This window comes from Phacochoerus africanus, chromosome 2, assembly GCF_016906955.1.
Source record: "Phacochoerus africanus isolate WHEZ1 chromosome 2, ROS_Pafr_v1, whole genome shotgun sequence".
NCBI lineage: Eukaryota > Metazoa > Chordata > Mammalia > Artiodactyla > Suidae > Phacochoerus > Phacochoerus africanus.
The window spans coordinates 139,836,199-139,860,898 of record NC_062545.1 but is presented as its reverse complement, the minus strand read 5'-3'; the positions used below and the strand labels follow the sequence as shown (position 1 = coordinate 139,860,898).

Below are 24,700 nucleotides of genomic sequence, written 5' to 3'. Positions count from 1 at the left end.
CACACACACACAAAATACTTTTCTTTAGTGTTCTATTTCAGGAAAGGAAGAATTGTTGCTATATCAATTAACTTATGCCTTGTTGTTTACTTTTCTATTTTTTCTCATTTGTGAGCTTGATTGCTAAGCTTTGAATATTGTTTTATTTTAAAGTTGTTGCCCAAATGAAATCATCGCGGCATTTGCATTGACTTTATTACTCTTCTATGACTTTTACCAGCAGCCTTGGAGACAAAGAGCCTCTTCTTTATGTCCTTGGTACACTCCATCATTTATGAACATGAGAAAGGAAGTTGAATTTTTGCCTTTGCTCAAATATCTATGGCATTGTCTGTGTTCTCTAGGCTAAATTAGGTAGGAAAAAAATCTAAAGTCATTTTGAAAGTATGTGACTTCCTCTAGATTCTAGATAAGAGGTTGGTTTACCAATTTTTTTCTGTACAGACTCAAACAGTAAATACTTTAGGTTTTTCCTCATATAGTGTATGTTGCAGCTGTTCAACTCTGCCATTGCAGTGCAAAAGCCACCATAGAAAATATGTAAGCAAGTGAGCCTGGCTGTCAGTAAAACTTCATTTACAAAAACATACAATAAGTAGATTTGGCCCATAGGCTATGGTTTACTGACTCCTGTTTTCAGTTATTTAATCTTTGTCTACCAGGAATCTAATTGTTTGGCTAAGTGATTTGTTACCAACCATATGTTTAAAAACTTCTTTCTGTCATCATAGATACTAGTGGGTTTTCTCTTCAAATATAAAATATGATACTTACTTACAAAGCTCATTACTACCCACTACATTCTGGGCTCATTAAGAGTTATAAGGCAAGTCCAGTACTACTAGGTCACCTATTAATCTCTTCCTTTCCAGTATTAGAGCTGCTGCAAGTTACAGCCTGGACCCTTCTTGGTCCAAGAACAAATCCTTGACCTCTTGTGTTTTTTGTTTTTTGTTTTTTTCTTTTCTTTTTGGTATTTTTGTCTTTTCTAGGGCCGCACTCACGGCATATGGAGGTTTCCAGGCTAGGGGTCTAAGCAGAGCTGTAGCCGTTGGCCTACGCCGGAGCCGCAGAAACGCAGGATCCGAGCCGCATCTGCGACCTACACCACAGCTCATGGCAACACCAGATCCTTAACCCACTGAACGAGGCCAGGGATCAAACCCTCAACCTCATGGTTACTAGTTGGGTTCATTAACCACTGAGCCACAACAGGAACTCCAACCTCTTGTGTTTTAAACCTCTTTAAGATTATATGGGGTATCCCAGTTCATAAGCTCTTCAGTGAGCATTTTATTTCTTTATGGCCACAGATCTGAAAAGTAGCTCTGCTTTTCTTAGTCAATTCCTTTGAAATGTATTGAAGAGCAAAGATAGTTGTGAAAAATATCCAATGATTATGTTTGATCTAAAACAAATAAGCTGCCAGTTATTTCTCCAGGAAAGTGGGAGGGGTTCCTTCAGGATCAGCAGAAAATTTCAATTTGGGATTTGCAACTGTGATAAGCCATGGGCAAGTCCCCACGTGGCAATGGAAGGAGAATGCTTTTTATAGAGCGGAACGGATTTGGGAGAGCTACGGTGCACAGAGGCCATGGCTTTTCTTTGGCTGAGCTCTTCCTGATGGGCTCTGCTGTCCCAGCAGGGCTGTAGCGCTCCCCCTGCTGGTTTCCCCTCTCTATTTAATTGAAGTTTCTTTTATTAATTTTTTGCAGTTGAGTTGAAAACAAGACCTTTTTTGTGTGGTCTCTTAGTCATTTTCTCACATTCTGTCTCAGTTTTTTGGGTAATTTGTGTACCAGATGCCGTTTTGTAGTAAAGATTCTGGGATAGAGAGATGCATAGGAAAGGTTGATATTTTTCATTGTGGTTTTGTATGTAAAATTTTGCCATGGAAAAAAGTTTCAAATAGCCTTCACAAGTATTTTGGAGAAGATTTTTTTAAAATGTCTCTTTGCTGAACAATATATATGGTTTTTTATATGAAAGAATCTTATCCTAGAAAGCTGTGAGAATATTTTCCCACTGCCACCTTTACTTATAATTTTTAAATTAACATTTTTTTGGATGTAAAAAGTATATATTTTTATGGAAAAAAATTGGGAAATGTATAAAGCATAAACAAGAAAATAAAATTACTGTCAATCAACTCCTTAGAGATAGCTATTGCTAACATTTTAGTGACATTTAGATATCTCTTTATGCATATGTGTACATATACATTAGATACAAAATTTTCACATGCATAACATTGTGCACAGTATTTTTGTAATATGCCTTTTTACTGAAGAGTATATAGTGGATATACTTCTGTGTTGATGAGTACATACCAACATTAACTTTAATGGCTACATGGCATTCCACAGTGTAGATGTACTTACTGTAATCCATTTGGATTATCACCTATTGGTGTATTTTAAGTGCTTTATACTTTTCCACTGCTAGAAAGAATCCTTAGGTAAACATTCTTATGTGTATTATCTTCTTATCCTGCCAGAGTATTGCTTCAAGATAAACTACTTGAAGTGCAATTAGCAGAAATATATGTATACATACATATGTATAATTTTAATATAGAAAAGTTTGTGTCAAAATTATATTCTTCCCAGCAGTTAATCAGAGTGCTTCACACCCTCACCAAACTGGGAAATTTCTATAATTTCTCAACAGATCAGTTATCATCCTTTTGGCATCTTTTATGATTATGATTATTTTAATATTTTATACTTTTTAAACCAACACCTACACAGCACTCATTCTGTTTCAGAGACTATTCTAGGTGTTTTTTACATGAATATTAACTAATTTAATCTTATAATAACCCAATGAAGTAGGCACTGTTATTATTCTTATCTTATAGATGCGAAACTGTCAAGTGCCTTGAAAGTCATGCATCTTGTAAGTGGTGGAGCCAGGATTTGAGCCTTACTGATTATCCCAGAGTCTATCCTCTTGACCACTGTGCCCTGCTGCTCTTTGGAGGAAAGAAATGCTTAGCTCACTAGGAAATTACGGTGGGCAACAGAAGGCAAAGAGCTAAATCCATCTATTATTGTCATTATTTCTACTTCAATTATTTTAAAATAATCTCTTTGATTTTTTAGGGTATACCAAGGTCAGAAAAAATCAAAAGAAGCTCTGCCCCACTACCAAGAGGCATTAGAATATATTAAGATCAGTAAAGGTGAAAAGAGTCTTGAGTGTGTACCAATATTGAGGGAACTGGCAGGTGTAGAACAAGCCCTGGGATTTCACGAAGCGTCCATCAACCACTTTTTACAGGTAAGCTGCATGCAACATACTAGCCACCAAAACTATTCTGATCCACTGATTTTCACAGATACAAGTGGACTGGCAGCTCTAGGAATGTCTGGCTTTGCTGTATGCTCTATGTGAGTACAACACTTGGCTTGGAGTGGAGGTTCCATAAACATCTGTGTATAGAACCAAGTGGGTGAGTGTGGGATATTGGTCCTCTGTTATCAGCGCATGTTCCACAAACAGCCCAAGATTTCCTGAAGGTGGCTTTTCTCATAGTAGGTGCATAATTTATATCTTGTTTTCCAGAGTTTCTTTATTCTTTATGTTTATGCAGAGTTTATGTTATCAAACCAATCACGGTTCCTTTCTACTGCATTCCACAGTCTTTACCCAAAGTCATTTAGAGTTGTCATCTTTTAGCTGCTGATCTACTTTATCATTAAAAGATTCCTCTGTGAGTGTATCAGTTAGGGTTCTTCAGAGAAACAGAACCAATAGGATATATACATAGAAAGTGAGAGATTAAAGGATTGGCTCTAATAATTATAGGAGCTGACATGTCTGAAATCCATAGGGTGGGCAGGCCATCTGGAAATGAGAGCAGGATCTCTTTGTTACAGTCTTAAAGCAGAATTCCTTCTTCACCAGAAACTTCGGCCTTTTGCTTTTCAGACGTTCCAGTCGATCGGATGAGGCTGACTCATTCTTTGCAATCTTCTTTGCTCAAAGTCTAAGTGTTAATCACATCTACAAAACACAATCATAGCAACGTTTAGGCTAGTGTTTGACCTAGCAACTGGGCACAATAGCTTAGCTAAATTGACACATAAAATTAACCATCACAGTCAGTTTGATGTTTTTGTAGAGTATCATCTGCTGAAAGCATGTTTTAAAATGTTATCTGAGAATTTTTCCCTATTAAAGTTGTAAAATATAGACTAACTCACTCCTTTCAAATGAGATGTAATGACATGGTACTGAGAGTTCTTTATTGTATTTTAAAATTTGTGTAACCACTTATACTCCCACACGGTTTATTAGAGTGTCCGATTTTCTCACTTCCTCTTGATTATCTCCCTTAAATATTATTACCACCCTGTGACATATTTTTTTTACCAACTTGTAGACAAAGAAGTCAAGAATTAGAAAGGTTGAGTAATAGGCCCAGGAGTACACAGCCAATAAATGGCATAGCCCAGATTTGAAGCTAGTATTTTTTGAAAGATTATTCTGGCTGATATGTAGAGAGTAGACCAGGAGGATGTGCCAAGAGTGGAAGTGGAGTGAAGCAGTGAAGGCTGAAGGTGATGGTGGCTTACGCTAGGGTGATGTTAGTAAGCATGAAGGGAAGCAGATGTGTACTGACAGAGACTCAGGATTTATGAGATATGGAGATTGAATGGATGCAGGGAAAAGAGGGAAGGGGAAGAGTCTGAGATGACCCCTGGGTCTCTAGCCTGGACACCTGAGTGGAGGTTTGTGCTGTGGACAGCAGAGGGAGAAGGTGTGATTGCGTGATAGAGAGATGGGGAGCGCAGGTTTTGATGGTGAGTCTGAGATGCCCATAAGGTGTCCAAGCAGACGTGACAGCTAGGTAGATAGTAGACAACCAGAACTAGACTCAGAAAATAGACCATGATGTCCTCTGCTTATACACAGTGATTGCCTTGGGAGAGGGTGAGATCACCCAGGAAGGGGATATGGAGTAAGAAGGAAAAAGGACAGATGACAGGGTCTTGAGGAACCTCAGTATTCATTGGGCAAGTAAAAAAGGATAAATTGGTCAAGAAAACAGAAGAATTTGCTAGAAAAACAGGAATAAAAGTAAGTGAAAAAGAAAGAGCTATCCTCTTTGTCACCCCTTTTGCTGTCTTTCGCTGTTATGGAAGACATGGAACTATTGGGAGGAACAATTAGTTAATATTTATAAAGTGTTCAGCATGGTGCCTGCTATTTGATAACGCAATATGTGAATTTTTTTTTAAGTTCGCCCTTTCCTTTTCTTCCCTTTCATTTTATTTCATTGATGACCTTGTTGAGGGAAACATTGGAGCAATAAGGAGGACAGAAACCAGATTGTACTGTGAGTGAGATGTGAGAAGCAAAGGTAAAAATACAGATGCCTGCTTAAGACAGTGCTGAGAGGTGGGGAAGATTGGCTCAGTTCTGGAGCAGAGTGCATGGAAAGGTCTGAAGGCAAGACAGAGTTTTAACACATTTGGGGACCTGCAGGAAGCTCCCTATGCCTGGGCAGTGGGAATGGGAAGGCTGCAGGTGGGTATCGTTCAGGTAGGGTATAGAATGTCATGGTAAGGAATTTGAGTTTTATCCTAAGGGCAGCTAAGTGTTTTCAAGGAGGGAGGTTGACATCATCAGGCTATGAATCTAGCAGGTTTGCACTGCTCTATGGAGAATGGGCTGGATGGCAGAGAGATAAGGAGGGGGTGACCCAGGAGACAACTGCAGCAGACCAGTGGAGGATGACAACAGCCACAACTCAAAGGGTGTCTTGAGAATGGAGAGACATGGACAAATTTGATAGAAATGCAGAGAGTGAAAGTGACAGGCCTGGGAATTGTGCAGATGTGGGGGAATGAAGGAGATGGAGGAGTCCAGCTTTATTCCAGCTTTACCCCAGTTTTCTGTGCATAGCTGAGCGAAGGAACACTGATGGGTTTGCAACTTTATCCTGGAAATTCTTATGAAAAACTTTGTTTTCTTTTCTTGAATTATTTGTTGGTGTAAACTTCCAGAAGTTAAACTGCTGGGAGGTAAATATGAATACTTTATAGTTCTTGATTTTTTTTTTTGACATCTTGCCAAAGGGTTGTTTTGATTTACTTGGCTACCAGAAGTGGATTTTTCTTTGCTCTTAACTGAGCCAGTTTCACACCAGCCTTGCCAACTTTCCTACATTATTTTACTCCTATTTTACAGAATAGAATCTCAAATTGATTTTAATTTAGAATTTTGTTCTTAGTCCATCTACCCTGAATGTTTCCTGACTAAATCCAGATCTGCCCTCAAAGTCTTGACACTAACTTTGCTGTACCAGTTCCTAAAGTTTAAAGAAAGACATCAAGGTGTTCCCATCATGGCTCAGCGGTAGCAAACATGACTAGTATCCATGAGGATGTGGGTTTGATCCCTGGCCTTGCTCAGTGAGTTAAGGATCCAGTGTTGCTGTGAGCTGTTGTGTAAGTCGCAGACAAGGCTCAGATCCCGAGTTGCTGTGGCTGTAGCATAGTCCGGCAGCTGCAGCTCCAATGTGATCCCTAGCCTGGGAACTTCCATGTGCTGCAGGTATGGCCCTAAAAAGCAAAATAAGTAAATAAAATAAAAATAAAAATAAAGAAAGATATCATGTGATAGATAATATCCTCAGAGTTCCCCTGAGGGCCATTACCTGTAACAAAATTCACTAGAATGAAAATGACTGCTAAGACCCAATAGTGTGCATTGCAAAGATTTGAATTTGGCCCAGAGAAGCATTTCCCAAACTTTGTTCCATAGGATACTAGCATCTCATGAGAGTCCATAGGTCTTCCTAGAAAAGGTGTTTGTGACTAAATAAACTTGATAAATATTAAGTTAAAATTAAACAAATATTTTTAACATGTGGTTTTACAGTGCATTAAAAAATACCAGACACTAGTGTCCCCCAGGCCATAGTTTAGGAAACACTGGTTTAGAGAAAAAATTCAAATGTCTGAAGGCAGGGATGGGATTCATATATAAGTGCAGCGTCACTCCTAGAAGACCTCAGCATTATATGAATGGGAAATGGGTTAAATAGTGCCTCTTGTTTATGAGGCCCAGATTCATCATTTTAAAGTGTTTTGCCATCTTTGTTTTGCCTATCCATCTCTGTGGATTTATATATACAAACATATGGGTATGCTCAGAGCAATAATTATATTTATACACACATTATAAATATGTGAATATGTTATATCCTTTTATCCCTGAATACTTAAGTGTGTGTTTCATAAGAACAGGGATATTCTTTTATGTAACCACAATACAGGTACCAAATTCAAGAATGTTAACATTGGTACAGGCCACATCCTATTTGTCAGTTGTCCCGGTACGGTCCTCCGTAGCAATATTTTCCCCCTTCAATACAAAATACAGTTCAGGATCAAGTATTGCACTTAGTTGTCATGACTCTGGTCTTCTGTAATCTAAACAGTTTCTCAGCCTGTCATTGTCTCTTATGACACAGGCCAGTTGTTCCACAGACTATGCCTCCTTTTGGGTTTATCTGACACTTCCTCCTGACTAGATCCTGGCGACGCGTGCCCAGTTAGAATGCTACAAAAGGATACTGTATTTTCTTGGGGTATTGCATATGGAGACACATGCTATGTCATCCGTCCTTCATTGGTGACATTAATTTTTTATCTCCCTGAGACAGTGATGTGTGTGCTTCCTCATTATATAATAACTGGTTTTTTTTCTTTACAGCAATAAGCATTCTGTGAAGAGACATTTTTAAGACTATATAAATATCTTAGTCCTCACCAAAATGTTTCTCTAGGTTTAGCATCCATTTGATGAGACTTTCCCAAGCCAGTTTTTACCCTCATGGTTGCAAATGAATGATTTTTCCATTCTGTCATTCCATCCACATTTATCAGTTGGTATTCTACTATTGGAATGTCCCTCCCTCTTCCCACCAAATTACTTATTTGTTGTGTGTATTTTTGCTTTTTTGACTTAGCAATAATCCTGAAAATCACTTTGTGCAATTCATAGCAATCTTCTTTATTTATTTGTGCAGATGGATAATACTCCATTTTATGCACATACTGTAGTTTTTTCAAATAGTTTGTCTTGGCATTTAGATAGGTTCCAATATTTTGCAAAAAAAAGAAGTTGTAATGAATAAAATTAGCATATGTATTTTTGTACTGTTGGAGTTGTATCTTCAGAGTAAATTCCCAGAATTGGGACAGCTAGGTAGAAGGGAGCATGTGTTGGCAGTTTTGTAGGGTGCTGCCAATTGCTTTTCACTGGACTTCTACCATTTGCCTTCCCACCAGCAATGTGTAAGAGTGTCTGTTGACAATACAGAAGTGTGTATTGTCAAGCTTTCAAATTCATTCCCATCTGATAGGTGAGAAGTGACATCTCAGTATAGTTTTAATCTGCATTTCTCTTATTTAAAATGGAATTGAATAGTTTTTCATATGTTTAAGGGACGTCTTCAATATGTTTTTGTTAACTTCCTTTTTTGTGAAATATTCATATTATTTGGCCACTATGTAATAGAATTTTTATCTCATTTCCCTCAAAAGTTAAAAGCTCTTTACAAATTATGCACATAATTGCCATATTAGCTGTAATATATGTTGTAAATATTTTCACCCAATTTGTCATTTGTGTTTTAACTTTGTGCATTTTCATTGAAATCATTTACATGCTATAAAACTACCTTTTTATTTATTTATTTTGTCTTTTTAGGCCCATGCCCATGGCATATGGAAGTTCCCAGGCTAGGGGTAGAATCAGAGCTGTTGCTGCCGGCATACATCACAGCCACAGAAACACCAGATCTGAGCCATGTCTGCAACCTACACCACATCTCATGACAATGCTGGATCCTTAACCCACTGAGTGAGACAAGGGATAGAACCCATACCCTCATGGACACTAGTCAGATTTGCTACCACTGAGCCATGACAGGAACTCCTAAAACCTACCTTTTTAAAATGTGCAATTTAGTGGTTTTATTATATTCACGAAGTTGTGCAACCATTGCTACTATCTAATTCCAGAAATTTTTCATCAACTCTGAAGAAACTTATACTATTAAGAATCATTGTCATTCCCTTCTCTTCCCACCCCTGGCAACCACCAGTCTACTCTCCGTCTCTTTGGATGTCCTATTATGGATATTTCGTATAAATGGGATCATACAGCATGTGGCCTTTTGTGTTTGACTTCTTTTATTTAGCACAATGTTTTCAAGATTCATTCATATTTAGCCTGTATCAGCAGTTCATTTCCTTTTTATGACTGAATAGTATTCCATTGTACAAATACACCGCATTTGTTTATTTTCATCAGTTGATCAATATTTGAGTTTTTTCTACTTTATGGTTATTATGATGATGTTGCTATTAACATTCATATATAAGTTTTTATATGGCTAGTCAGTTCTCTTGGGTATAAGGCTAGGAATGGAATTGTTGGCTGATACAGTAACTAAATATCTAAATTTTTGAGGAATTGTCAAGGTGTTTCCAAAGTAGCCCAAACATTTTACATTTCCACCAATAATGCATGAATGTTTCACTTTCTCCACATCCTTAGCAACACTTGGCTGTTGTGTCTCTTTTTATTAAAACCATCCTGGAACATGTGAAATATCTCATTGCAACTTTGATTTGCATCCATCTAATGATGTCCAGAATCTTTTTAGATGTTTATTGGCCATTTGTTTATCTTCTTTGGAGGAATACCTATCCAAATCTTTTGCCCATTTTTTAATAGTTATTTTTTTATTGTTGACATATGAGTTATTTATATGTTCTGGGTACTAGATACTAGACCCACATGATATTTATAAAAAGTTTCTCCCATTATGTGAGTTGTCTTCTTACTGTCTTAATAGTGTCCTTTGAAGAACAAAAGTTTTCATTTTTTTTAAATGTTTTTTTTATCATGGTATAGTTGATTTACACTGTTAATTTCTGCTGTACAGCATAGTGACCCAGTCATACATATATATACTTTCTTTTTTTCATCTTATCTTCCATTATAGTCTATCCCAAGAGACTGGATATAGTTCCCTGTGCTATACAGTAGGACCTAAAAGTTTTTAATTTTGATGAAGTTTAGTTTTTTTGTCGTAGTTGCTTGTGCTTTTGGCATCACATCTAAGAAACCCAATGCATAATCCAAGTTCATGAAGGTTCACAACTATGTTTCCTTCTATAAATTTTATAGTGTTAGCTCATATATTTAGGTCTTTGACTCATTTCGAGTTTTTTTTTTTTTTTGGTCTTTTTGCCTTTTCTAGGGCCACTCCCGCAGCATTTGGAGGTTCCCAGGCTAGGGGTCTAATCAAAGCTATAGCTGCCAGCCTACACCACAGCCACAGCAACGTGGAATCCGAGCCACGGCTGCGACCTACACCACAGCTCACGGCAATGCCTGATCCTCAACCCACTGAGCAAGGCCAGGGATTGAACCCGCAACCTCATGATTCCTAGTTGGATTCGTTAATCACTAAGCCACGATGGGAACTCCCTCAAGTTAATTTTTTATATAATGTGAGGTAGGGGTCTAACTTTTGTATGTGGATATTCAGTTGTCCCAGCATCATTTACTAAAAGGACTATCCTTTTCAATATTGAATAATCTTGGCATCCATGTCAAAATCAAGTGACCATAAATATAAGGATTTATTTCTGATCTCTCAATTCTATTCCATTTATCTATGTCTAGCCTCATGCCTATGTCACAGTCTCAATTATTATTATTTAGTAGTAAGTTTATGGATTTTATGAATAATGCTGCTATGAAGATTTATGTAACAATTTTGTACTAAGTTTTGAAATCTTTAAGTGTGACATCTCCAACTTTGTTATTCTTTTTCAAGATTGGCTATTCTGGGAGTTTCTACTATGGCACAGTGGGTTAAGGATCTGGCTTTGTCTCTGCAGTTGGCTTGGGTCACTGCTGAAGCGCAGATTTAATCCTTGGCCTGGCACAGTGGGTTAAGGATCCAGCACTGCTGCAGCCACAGCATAGGTCATAGCTGTAGCTCAGAATTTGATCCCTGGCCCAGGAACTTCCATGTGCTGCAAGTGTGGCTAAAAGGGGAAAAAAAAAAGAAGAAGAAGAAGATTATTTGGCTATTCCGAGTCCCTTGTATTTTTGTATGAATTTTAGGATAAGCTTATCAACATCTGGGAAGGAAAAAAGGAATAGCTGGGATTTTCATAAGGATTATGTTGAATCTGTATTTAAGTTGTGAGGTATTAACAACTTAACAATATTAAGCCTCTTAATCCATAAACATGAGATATCTTTATTAACCTAGGTCATCCTTAATTTCTTTCAGCCATGTTTTGTAGTATAAGTTTTGCACTTCTTTTGATAGATTTATTCCCAACTATTTTGTGGTTTTTTTAATGCTATTACAAATGGGAGTTTTTTCCTTAATTTCCTTTTCTTATTCTTCATTGCCTGCACTTAGAAAAACAGATGCTATTTTTGCATGTTCACTTTGTATCCTACAACCTTGCTGAACTTGTTTGTTAGTTTTCATTTATGTGTGTATGTTTATTTATATATATATTTTTTGCTATGCAGAAATTTTCTTAGTGCTTTGAAATTTTCAATTTTTTTCTTTTACTGCATTTAGATTTTGAGTCTTTTTTTTTTTTTTCTTTTTTGTCTTTTTGCTATTTCTTTAGGCCGCTCCCGCGGCATATGGAGGTTCCCAGGCTAGGGGTCGAATCAGAGCTGTAGACACCGGCCTACACCAGAGCCACAGCAACATGGGATCTAAGCCGCGTCTGCAACCTACACCACAGCTCACGGCAACGCCGGATCGTCAACCCACTGAGCAAGGGCAGGGACCGAACCCGCAACCTCATGGTTCCTAGTCGGATTCGTTAACCACTGCGCCACGACGGGAACTCCTAGATTTTGAGTTTTAAGAAGTATTTCTCTGTATCCAGGTTATGGAGGAATTCACTCATTTCTACAATACTTGTAAAGTTTGATATGTGGCTTTTATGGTTGTTGATTCTTTTTTTTCTTGGCTGCACCAAGCAAGTTCCTGGGTCAGGGATCAAACCTGTGCCACAGCAATGATCCAGGGCACTGCAGTGACAACGCTAAATACCTAACCTACTATGCCACAGGGAACTCCTATTGTTGTTTATTCCTGAAGTTAATAAATATTAGTTAGTGTTCAAGTAAATACTTGCGTGTAATTATTAAAAAGAGAGCTTTGTGAAGTCAAAATAACATTGGATTTGAAATCAGAAAATCTGGGTTAGAGTCCACACTCTTCTGTTTATCAGTAGTTTGGTACTACAAGTCATTTAACCTGTGAAAGAAAGAAAGAAAAAGGAAGAAAGAAAGAAAGAGAAGAGAAAGAAAGAAAGGAAAGAAAGAAAGAGAGAGAGAGAAAGAAAGAAAGGAAAGAAAGAGAGAGAAAGAAAGAAAGAAAGAAAGAAAGAAAGAAAGAAAGAAAGAAAGAAAGAAAGAAAGGGAGAGAGAGAGGGAGGGAGGGAGGAAGGAAGGAAGGAAGGAAAAAAAAGAAAAGAAAAGAAAAGAAAGAAAACCTACAAAATACCCTATCCACTTCACAGAATGGCTCAAAGAGTCAAAATGGAAAGTGCTTTGTGAGCATTTGGCATGTTTCCAGTATAAGCTACTTTTATCTCTTATTAAACATTTATCCAGGCTCCCCTTTTCTTTAACATTCTTACCTAAAATACAGAGAGGTACAGTGTAGCAAGGGAGCCCATGCCTAAAAGCCATTTATTAATTGCACACAAAGAAAAAGTGTTTTGTTATTCCCCCTCTTGTTTTTTCACTCTTCATTCCTTTTGAGTGAGAGAAACACCCAGGGAGAAAAGATCTTTTATTTTCTGTAGACCAAAGAAAAGTTTCAAAGTATTTTAGGAACTAACCCATTAAATGGAGAAAAATAAAGCAAGCCCCACAGAGCCACCACCCAGAGAAGGCAGCAGTCCCAGGGATTGATGAAAGAGCTGTCATCGACCCCATGAGTCCTTTGCAGCAGGGTCCTGTGGGAAAACTATGCAAACATGATTGTTCCTGAAACTCCTCGTGGCAGACTTTTGGCACTAGAACCTTATTTTCCTCTCCAAAAGAAAAATCGCAGGATTTCATTTATGTGCTCAAGAGTATGCATGTGGGTGTGTGTTTTCAAGGGGTATAAATTAACACCACATTAGCTTGCATTGCTTTCTCACATCTCTGACACTTGAATTGCGTATCTCTCTTTTCAGTTTTTAGGGCAGCTCTGTCACTCAGTAGTTCCCCAATTTAAATAAGTTTGATTTGCAGAGTGTAATGAAATAATATATCAGTTACTCTACCAAAAACTTTGAGATCAGAAAATCTGCGTTCAGGTTCCTGTTCTGGGTGACTCTTGGGCCTCATAGGTGCTCACACATGGCCCCTGACAGGTGCAGACTACTCAGCAGATGGCAGCACTTCCTACTGGCTCTTTTAATTGCTGTGTATTTGTTAAAAGTGCAATTATTTATTATAAATAATCAGACAAGTGCTATTTTTGATTTTCAAAATCTCTGATACTACTCTATTTTGCTTGAAATTAGAAAAGATGCAGAATGCAATTGTCTACATTATAAACCTTTTCTAAGAATGATATAAATCTAGGTGCTATATAAATAAATAATAATAATAAATTTAAAAAAATAAATCTAGGTGCTATACTGCTTCTTTTAAACTAACAACTATTTTTAATGAAAATGATAATACTTTTTATAAAAACAGTCAATCCACACCAAAAAAAATACAGAGAAACAGGCTACAAGTCATCCCAGCAGCCCCCTCCCAGAAGCACCCAGTGTCGACACTTGCTGAGTGTTTATCCTCTGCATATGTGCAGATGGGTAAAGACTGAGAAACAGAGGGAGGAGGAGACAAAGAGAAGGAAAGACTGATAAACTTGACAGCATAAAAATGAAAAACTTCTCTGTGACAGCACATCATAAAGTCAAGAAATAAATGTCAAAGAGGGGAAAATATAGAAAGAATTCTTACAAAAACTAGATGAAAACAACCGTTCAGTAGAAATATGGACAAAAAACAGGAACAGTTTACAGAAGAGGGAATACAAATGGCCAATAACCATCCACAAATAATCCTCAGCCTCAGTTGTTTTTAAAGAAATGCAGTTTAACCAGGAAAGTGCCAAAAAGTTGGTGGCACTCTGTGATGGCAAGGGTCCAGGGAAGGAGGCATTCTCACGCACCCCAGGAAGAGTGGGCATCAGCACTCCTTTGGGAATAAGCAACTGACATTTCCTCTCCGGTTTGATAACACACCCTTTGACCCAAGCAGTCTCACTTCTAGAAACTTACCTAACAGAGAGACATGCCCAAGTGTGCAGAGAAACAGTGTTGTTGGCAATAGCAGAAAATTAGAAGTACTTTTAAAATCCATTAGTAGGGGACGGGTTATGAAGCTGTGCTCTGTCCATGTGATGGATTATTCTAGCACCACTAAAGAGAATGAGATGGATATGTGTGATCTGACTGGAACACGTCCAGAGTGTATTACTAATTTTAAAAAGCCAGATGTAGACCAGACTGTTCTTTCAGTCAGTGCCTAATTAAACACTACAGTCGGGCACAGTGGTAGGCCTAGGACTCTGATGGAGTGTTCAGTTGTCAGAGGTCCTGCCCTCAAGGAGCAGCCTGATGATGAGATAGACCTTAATGAAGAATCACACAGATGAATGTAAACCTACCAATGTGAAGTGCGTGTCAGGAAGAGAGGTGCAGGGTGCTGTGAGAGCTCCCAGTGGACCTGATGTGGGATCTGATAATGAGACACCCCAGAGGTTGAGGAGAGGGGAGCAACTGCAGTGGGAGCCCAGAGTGGGTGGCAGGAGACGAAAGCAATGTTGAAAGGGGGCAGGGTTATGACCTCCTCTGGGTGTGTGTGTGTGTGTGTGTGTGTGTGTGTGCGCGTGCCACAGGAAACTTGATGGAGGGTAGCTATAAGAAATCAGACTGGAAATGGAAAGAAGGGAGGATGAGGCTTATAGATACAAAGGAAGGAGCATTAAATTTCTTAATTGTTTATTCTTTTTCTTTTATTACTCAAATGAATTTATCACATCTGTAGTTGTATAATGGTCATAACAATCTAATTTCACAGGATTTCCATCCCACAGCCCAGGCACATCCCCCCACCCCCCAAACTGTCTCCTCCAGAGACCTTAAGTTTTTCAATGTCTGTGAGTCAGCATCTGTTCTGCAAAGAAGTTCCGTCTGTCCTTTTCTCAGATTCCACATGTCAGTGAAAGCATTTGATGTTGGTGTCTCATTGTATGGCTGACTTCACTTAGCATGATAGTTTCTAGGTCCATCCATGTTGCAAAAAATGCTGGTATTTCGTTCTTTTTAATGGCTGAGTAATATTCCATTTGTATATGTACCACATCTTCTTGATCCACTCCTCTGTCCATGGGGATTTAGGTTGTTTCCATGTCTTGGCTATTGTAAATAGTGCTGCAATGAACATTGGAGTACATGTGTCTTTGCGAGTCATGGTTTTCTCTGAATAGATGCCCAGGAGTGGGACCACTGGATCAAATGGTAGTTCTATTTTTAGTTTTCTGAGGAATCTCCATACTGCTTCCCACAGTGGTTGCACCAATTTACAATCCCACCAACAGTGTACTAGGGTTCCTTTTTCTCCACACTCTCTCCAGCACTTATTGTTTGTAGACTTTTTGATGATGGCCATTCTGGCTGGTGTAAGGTGGTACCTCAGAGTGGTTTTGATTTGCATCTCTCTAATAATGAGTGATGTTGAACATCTTTTCATGTGTTTTTTGGCCATCTGTATGTCTTCTTTGGAGAATTGTCTGTTTAGATCTTCTGCCCATTTTTGGATGGGGTTGTTTGTGTTTTTGGTATGGAGCTGCAGAAGGTGTTAATAAATTTTGGAGATGAATCCCTTGTCAGTTGATTAACTTGCAAAGATTTTCTCCCATTCTGTGGGTTGTCTTTTTGTGTTGTTTAGGGTTTCCTTTGCTGTGCAGAAACTTTGAAGTTTGATTAGGTCCCATTTATTTATTTTTGTTTTTACTGACATCACTCTATGAGGTGGGTCTGAGAAGATGTTGCTGTCATTTATGTCAGAGAGTCTTTGGCTTATGTTTTCTTCTAGGAGTTTGATAGTGTCTGATCTTATATTTATGTCTTTAATCCATTTGGAGTTTATTTTTGTGTATGGTGTTAGGGAGTGTTCTCATTTCATTCTTTTCCATGTGGCTGTCCAGTTTTCCCAGCACCACTTATTGAACAAGCTGTCCTTTCTCCATTGTATAGTCTTGCTTCCTTTGTCATAGATGAGTTGGCTGTAAGTGCATGGGTTTAATTCTGGGCTTTCTATCCTGTTCCACTGATCTCTATTTCTGTCTTTGTGCCAGTACCATGAAGTTTTGACAACTGTTGCTTTGCAGTATAGTCTGAAGTCCGGGAGCCTGATTCCTCCAGATCCATTTTTCTTTTTCAGGATGTCTTTGGCTATTCTGGGTCTTTTGTACTTCCAAACAAACTAAAATATTTTGTTCAAGTTCTGTGAAAAATGTCCTTGGTAATTTGATAGGGATTGCATTGAATCTGTAGATTGCCTTGGGTAGTATAGTCATTTTGATAATATTAACTCTTCCAATCCATGAGCATGGTATATCTTTCCATCTATTTGTGTCATCTTTGATTTCTTTCATCAGTGGCCTGTAGTTTTCAGAGTACAGGTCTTTTGTTTCTTTAGGTAGGTTTACTCCTAGGTATTTTATTCTTTTGGATGCGATGATAAACGGGATTGCTTCCCTAATTTCCTTTTCTGCTTTTTCATTGTTAGTATATAGAAACACTATTGATTTCTGTGTATTGATTTTGTATCCTGCAACTTTGCCAAATTCGTGGATAAGCTCTAACAGTTTTCTGGTAGAGTCTTTAGGATTCTCTAGGTATAGTATCATGTCCTCTGCAAATAGTGATAGTTTTACTTCTTCCTTTCCAATTTGGATTCCTTTTATCTCTCTTACTTCTCTGATTGCTGTGGCTAGGACTTCCAGAACTATGTTGAAGAGTAGTGGCAAGATCAGACATCCTTGTCTTGTTCCCAATCTCAGCAGGAATTCTTTCAGCTTTTCACCATTGAGAATGATGTTCGCTATGGGTTTGTCCTATATGGCCTTTATCATGTTAAGGTAGGTTCCCATTATGCCCACTTTCTGAAGGGTTTTTATCAGAAATGGGTGTTGGATTTTGCAAAAGGCTTTTTCCGCATCTATTGAGAGGATCATATGGTTTTTATTTTTCAGTTTGTTAATGTGGTGTATCACACTGATGGATTTGCGGATATTGAAGAACCCTTGCATCCCTGGGATAAATCCCACTTGATCATGATGTACAATCCTTTTAATGTATTGTTGGATGCGGTTTGCTAGTATTTTGTTGAGGATTTTTGCATTGATGTTCATCAGTGATATTGGCCTGTAGTTTTCTTTTTTTGTGGAGTCTTTGTCTGGTTTTGGTACCAGGGTGACAGTGGCCTCATAGAATGAGTTTGGGAGTATCCCTTCCTCTGCAATTTTTTGAAATAGTTTCAGAAGGAGAGGTGTTAGCTCTTCTCTAAATGTTTGATAGAATTCGCCTGTGAAGCCATCTGGTCCTGGACTTTTGTTTGTTGGAAGTTTTTTTTTTTTTTGCTATTTCTTGGGCCACTTCCATGGCATATGGAGGTTCCCAGGCTAGGGGTCCAATCGGAGCTGTAGCTGCCAGCCTACGCCAGAGCCACAGCAACATGGGATCCGAGCATCATCTACAGCCTACACCACAGCCCACGGCAACGCCGGATCGTTAACCCACTGAGCAAGGGCAGGGACTGAACTCGCAACCTCATGGTTCCTAGTCGGATTCGTTAACCACTGTACCACAGTGGGAACTCCTGTTGGAAGTTTTTTAATCACAGTTTCAATTTCAGTTCTTGTGATGGGTCCATTCATCTTTTCTATTTCTTCTTGGTTTAGTCTTGGAAGATTGTACTTTTCTAAGAATTTGTCCATTTCTTCTAGGTTTTCCATTTTATTGGCATATAGTTGCATATAGTAGTCTCTTGTGATCCTTTGTATTTCTGTGGTGTCCGTTGTTACTTCTCCTTTTTCATTTCTAATTTTATTGATTTGAGTCCTCTCTCTTTTTTGCTTCATAAGTCTGGCTAAGGGTTTATCAATTTTGTTGATCTTTCCAAAGAACCAGCTTTTTGTTTCATTGATCTTTTCTATGGTTTTTTTCATTTCTATTTCATTGATTTCTGCTCTGATCTTTATGATTTCTTTTCTTCTACTAACTTTAGGTCTTGTTTGTTCTTCTCTCTCAAGCTGCTTTAGATGTAAAGTTAGGTTGTTTATTTGGGCTTTTTCTTGTTTCCTGAGGTGGGCTTGTATTGCTATAAATTTTCCTCTTAGAATGGCTTTTGCTCCATCCCATAGGTTTTGGAGTGTTGTATCTTTGTTGTCATTTGCTGCTAGGTATTTTTTAATTTCCTCTTTGATTTCTTCAGTGATCCATTGGTTGTTTAGTATCATGTTGTTGAGTCTCCACGTGTTTGTGTTTTTTGCAGTTTTTTTCTTGTTGTTGATTTCCATTCATATAGCATTGTGGTCAGAAAAGATGCTTGATATGATTTCAATTTTCTTAAAGTTACTGAGGTTGGATTTGTAGCCCAGGATGTGATCAGTCTTAGAGAGTGTTCCATGTGCATTTGAGAAGAATGTGTATTCTGTTGCTTTTGGATGAAATGTCCTATAAACATCTACTAAGTCCATCTGGTTTAATGCTTCATTCAGGGCCTGTGTTTCCTTATTGATTTTCTGTCTGGTTGATCTGTCCATTGCTGTAAGTGGGGTGTTAAAGTCCCTCACTATGATTGTGTTATTGTCGATTTCTCCTTTTAAGGTTGTTAGCAGTTGCCTTATATATTGTGGTGAACCTGTGTTGGGTGTGTAGATATTTAAAATTGTTATATCATCTTCTTGGATTGATCCTTTGATCATTAATGTCCTTCTTTGTCCCTGAAAATATTCTTCATTTTATTTTATTTTTTTTTTATATTCTTCATTTTAAAGTCTATTTTGTCTGATATGAGTATTGCTACTCCAGCTTTCTTTTGATCCCCGTTTGCATGAAATATTTTCTTCCATCCTCTCACTTTCAATTTGTATGTGTCCCTAGAAGTGAAGTGAGTCTCTTGAAGACAGCATATATATGGGTCTTGTTTTTGTATCCATTCAGCCAGTCTATGTCTTTTGGTTGGGGTGTTCAGTCCATTCACATTTAAGGTAATTATTGATATGTATGTTCTTATTGCGATTTTATTAATTACTTTGGATTTGTTTTTGCTGCTCTTTTTCCTTTCCTTCTTCTCTTGTTCTTTTCTGCCTATAGAAGTTCCTTTAGTATTTGTTGTAAGGCTGGTTTAGTGTTGCTGAATTCTCTCAGCTTTTGCATATCTGTGAAGGTTTTGATTTCTCCTTCAAATCTGAACGAGAGCCTTGCTGGGTAGAGTAATCATGGTTGGAGGTTTTTTCCTTTCATCACGTTGAGTATATCATGCCACTCCCTTCTGGCCTGCAGAGTTTCTGTTGAAAAATCTGCCAATAGCCTTATCGGGCTTCCCTTGTATGTTATTTGTTTCTTTTCCCTAGCTGCTTTCAGGATTTTCTCTTGGTCTTTAATTTTGGTCAGTTTGATTAGTATGTGTCTCGGGGTGTTCCTCCTTGGGTTTATTTTGTATGGTACTCGTTGTGCTTCCTGGATTTGAGTGAGTGATTCCTTCCCCATGTTAGGGAAGTTTTTGGCTATTATTTCTTGGAATATTTTTCCTGTCCCCTTCTCTCTCTCTTCTCCTTCTGGCACCCGTATAATATGGATGTTGGTGCATTTAACGTTGTCCCGGAGTTCTCTGAGACTCTCTTCATTTGTTTTCAATCTTTCTTCTCTTTTCTGTTCTGCATCCGTAATTTCCACCAATCTGTCCTCCACCTCACTTATTCGTTCTTCTGCCTCCTGTATTCTGCTGTTGGCTGCTTCTAGAGAATTTTTTATTTCAGTTATTGTATTTTGCATCTCTTCTTGTTTAAGTTTTATATCTTGTTCCTCTTTGGTCAGTGTCTCCTGTAAGTTATCCATCTTTGCCTCCAGTTTATTTCCAATGTCTTGCATCTTCTTCAGCATCAATAGTCTAAAGTCTTTTTCCTGGAGGCTGAGAATCTCCTCCTGGCTTAGCTGATTTTCTGGGGTTTTTCCTTTCTCCCTCGTCTGAGTTATAGTTCTCTGTCTTTTCATTTTGATAGGTTTTTGGTGTGGTGACCTTCTTACAGATACTAGAGTTGTAGCCTCTCTTACTTCTGATGTCTGCCCCCCTGTGGCTGAAGTCAGTATGGGGGCTTGGTGTAGGCTTCCTGCTGGGAGGGGCTGATGCCTGCCCCCTGGTAGGAGGGGCCAATTCTACTCCCTCTGGTGGGTGGGGCTTAGTCTCTGGATGGGATTAGAGGCAGCTGTGTGCCTGAGGGGTCTTCAGGTAGCCTGTTTACTGAGGGGTGGGGCTGTGATCCCACTTGGGTTGTTGTTTGCCCTGGGGCTTCTCAGCAGCTGGCTGACGGGTGGGGCCAGATTTTCCCAAAATGGCCACCTCCAGAGAAAGGCACTGCTACTGAATATTCCCAAGAGCTTTGCTTTCAGTGTCCTTCCCTCACAACAAGCCACATTCACCCCTGTTTTCCCAGGATGTCCTCCAAGAACTGCGGTCAGGTTTGCCCCAGATTCCTTTAGAGACTTTGCTTTGCCCTGGAACTCAGTGCACGTGAAAGTCTGTGTGCGCCTTTTAAGATTGGGGTCTCCATTTCCCCCAGTCCCGTGGAGCTCTTGCGCACAAGCCCCACTGGCCTTCAATGCCAGATGCTCCGGGGCTCTTTCTCCCTGTGCCAGAACCCCACACTTGAGATTTTGATGTGTGGCTCAGAACTCTCACTCCTGTAGGTGAGTCTCTGAGAACCAGTTAGTTTCCAGTCTGTGAACTTCCCACCCAAGAGGTATAGGGTTGTTTATATGGTGAAATTGCCCCTCCTACCTCTTAATGTGGCCTCCTCTTTTTCTTCTGGAGTAGGGTATCTTTTTTAAGGTTTTCAGCCCATTTTGGTGAAGTGTGCTCAGTCTTTAGTTGTGAATTTTGTTGTTTTTAGGAGAGAAGTTGAGCTCCAGTCCTTCTATTCCGCCATCTTCCCCTCTGCACCAACAGCCATTTTTTTAACTTGAAATATGGCAATCCACCTCAGAGGAGCTAACACCTGGAAGCTGTCATGACTCAGAACCTTTGGGGTCCAAGGGGTCAGTTTGGAGAGCCTGTTCACATTCCCTGTAGATGGACCTTTCTTTAAAAGAGAACCCAGGAGTTCTCTTGCAACACAGCAGGTTAAGGATCCAGTGTAGTTGCTGTTGTGGCATAGGTTCTTAATTGTTTATTCTTTTCTACTACTTAAGGTTTGTTTGTTTGTTTTAATTGTATGCAGGTACTACTTTTAAAATCTAAAAATCTAGTTAAGTTTCAAGAGAACACACACAACCAAAATACAAAAATATAAGGCCTCAGCATGTCTATTTTGGTGCTCTTACAAAGAGTACGGCCTTTTCTCCCCAGCCCTTTGGAGGAGCTAAAATTGACAACTGGAAAGCTGCCACTGAGACTTTCCTTGACTATTCAAAGAAACTGGCCTAGTCAGGGGCCCTCAGAGCTCAATTTTTGAATGCCCTCTGCACCCAGTTTCTTCCCTTCCATCTCCTTCCCCTGGGGATTCCCAGCTCCATCTTTTTCTCAGCCGAGGCCCTCCAGCTGCCCCCAGTTTCTTGGCGGGGGTGGGGTGGGGTGCAGGGTCATGAAAGACTTCTCTACGGGGCAGAGACTGTAGAGGAAAGGAAGTGGCCACCTTGGGCTGCAGTGTGTCCCTGTCTTGCACAAGGATGTCAGCTCAAAGCTGAACAGGGGAATGGCCGGCTCTGGCAGAGCTGAGAGAAAGCTCTGCAGCTTCACAGCTGGTCAGTTCTAAAAGAATCATGGCAAGCTCACGTCTCACAATGACAAGTAGACCTGAGCTTCTATTGAATTAAGGCACAAGTGTGAATCAAAGCAGAAATGGAGACCCTTGGTAGAAGGCACTTTAACATCTGCTGTGTCCACCGTCCGCTGCCTGACGCCTCTATGGTGCCCCTCTACAGTTAGTTCTCAGAATTCCGTATGTTGGCAGCTTACCTTCCCTATGGCAAAGGTGAGCTATTCAGTTCTGGGCTGATTCTACTACTTAGCATGTATTTCTCTGACTCTTAAGTAGTTCTTCATTACATCGATTTGAAAACCACCTTTCTGTAACATCTGCCCTTTTGATAACCAGGTGTTAGGCGAGAAAAGCATGCTATTTGGGATCACAGGCCTTAGTTTGAATCCCTGTTCTGCCATTGACCAACTATGTGACCTTCAGAGAGTGTTTCATCTCCTCGAGGCTTCATTTCTCCATCTGTAAAGTAAGCAATTAACATCACTCTCATCAGTCATTTTGAGATTAAGTAAGATGGTATATATTGATGTTTATTCCCTCCTCCCCTTGGTCGTTCCCTATCCTGGTGGCCCTCAGCTTTATAAAGAGATCTTGGCAGTTATTGTTGTCTTCTCCAAGAGTGTTTTCATCTCCAGGGTAAATAGGCCCAGTGTCGGTCAACTGTACCTTCAGCTACTTAATGTACTTTTCACTTTGCTGTGGGAGAGGAAATTTCCCTCTGAGTCGGTGATTCCCCTAATCATTACCAAGTGGCAAAAAAAAAAATCTTTCCCTCCCTCCTTCCAAGAGCTTGGGTTCCACACTCAAAAACCACCCAATGTTTTAAGTTGAATGTTCATGTGCTGGGGTGCATAAATAGAAACATGCTTTTTACTAGTCATCAAGTTTTCTCTTCAAGAACTATTACACATTTTACAAATCCACGGGGACAGACCCAGTTAGATAAGAGACTGCCAGCTCTGGCTCTGGCTGTGTCTACTGACAGCTGGATTGGCGCTGAGGAGTCCGTGATTTCCCCCAGAAACACACAGGGGGATCAGAAGGCAACAGCTGCTCTGGACCTTGCCAGGGCTTGAGGTGGTTGGTCTTGTGAATGAGTTTTTTCAATTAAGGACCTTGCTCAATGTAAGATATTGAAGGTGTTTTTGTTTTTAACCCAGTACAACATGCTAGCAGCTGAAAAGATTTAGGGATATTAAACATTCCTCCTCAACCTCCAGATGACAGTTGATAAACCATAACCATAAGATATTAAAAAGCATCAAAGGATGGGAGGAGAGATGCAAGCCCTGGGGAGATTAATCAATAACGAGGTAGAGTGCAGTCAAGCTGCAGATCCCTAGAGAAACCCATATCCTGGGCCTCTGCATTAAAACCAGAGAGGCAAGCAGGACTCCTGTAATTCTGAGAACTCTTAACAACCAGTCCTTAAATGCTCTCAGCTGTACCTAACAGGGGGGGTTGTATTATCTTAGCAAACAAAGTGTTGTTCCAGAATTGTGAACAGGGCAAGATTTGGAAAGATTGGGTAATCTAATCACTAGCTTTGTCAGCTTCCTTTGTACTCACTCCCTTAGGAGGCCTCCTGCACAGCGTGGTACGTGGTTACCAAATGCTGTCACTCTGAACACTCACTTCCAAGGAGAGTCTTTGGGAGCAGCTGGATGGGAGCCACTGTGTGGGCTTCCAGGCCCTCTCCACCTGCTTCAGTGAGAGCAGCTCCACTCTTACTTGCTTTGTGTATTAGAGAACCATGAAAGATTCTGTTTGGAATAAAAGGGATTCTTTTGCTTTAAAAACAGAAACTTGAAAATCAGCAGTGTCACATTGTATCCTTTTGTAAGTTGCTTTTCCACTCAATGATAATTTTTTTTTCTTTCTTTGTTCAGTCTTTTTAGGGCCTCAGGTGCAGCTTATGGAAGTTCCCAGGCTAGGGGTCAAATTGGAGCTGCAGCTGCCAGCCTATGCCACAGCCACAGCAATGCCAGATCCAGGCCACATCTGTGACCTACACCACAGCTCATGGAGATGCTGGATCCTTAACCCACTGAGCAAGGCAAGGGATCAAACCTGCATCCTCACAGACACTATGTCAGGTTCTTAACCCACTGAGCCACAACAGGAACTCTCTCTTTGCTTTCCTTTCTTTTCTTTTCTTTTTTCTTTTTTTTTTTTCTTTTTGGCCACACCTGTGGCATGTGGAAGTTCCCAGACCAGGGGTCAAATCTGCACCACAGCAGCAACCTGAGCCTCTGCAGTGACAGCGCTGGATCCATAACCCGCTGGGCCACAAGGGAACTTCCCAATGATATGTTTTTGAAATGTAACCATGTTAACACATGTAGATTAAGTTTAATCACTGTATGAATAGGCCACATATATTCTTTCTGCTGATAATGGATATTTAGATGGTTCTCCATCTCAAATAATGCTTCAGTGGCGTTGAGGACACTGGTGGACTATGCCCTCTAAGCTGAACAAGAAGGGAAGGGACAGCAGATGGGGAGAGAGGACAGAGGACAAGAAGCTGCATGGACGTGATAGAGCCAGGACGCCTGAACAGTCACT

The 24,700-nt window shown here is 39.6% G+C and overlaps 1 protein-coding gene across 1 annotated transcript in view; it reads left to right on the top strand.

Moving 5' to 3' along the window:
• The window catches only part of TTC23 (tetratricopeptide repeat domain 23), a 111,273-nt gene that overhangs the window by 42,740 nt on the left and 43,833 nt on the right, over positions 1-24,700 (top strand). The window contains 1 exon segment of the mRNA XM_047766805.1: positions 3,105-3,282. Coding sequence (XP_047622761.1) covers positions 3,105-3,282 — 178 coding nt within the window.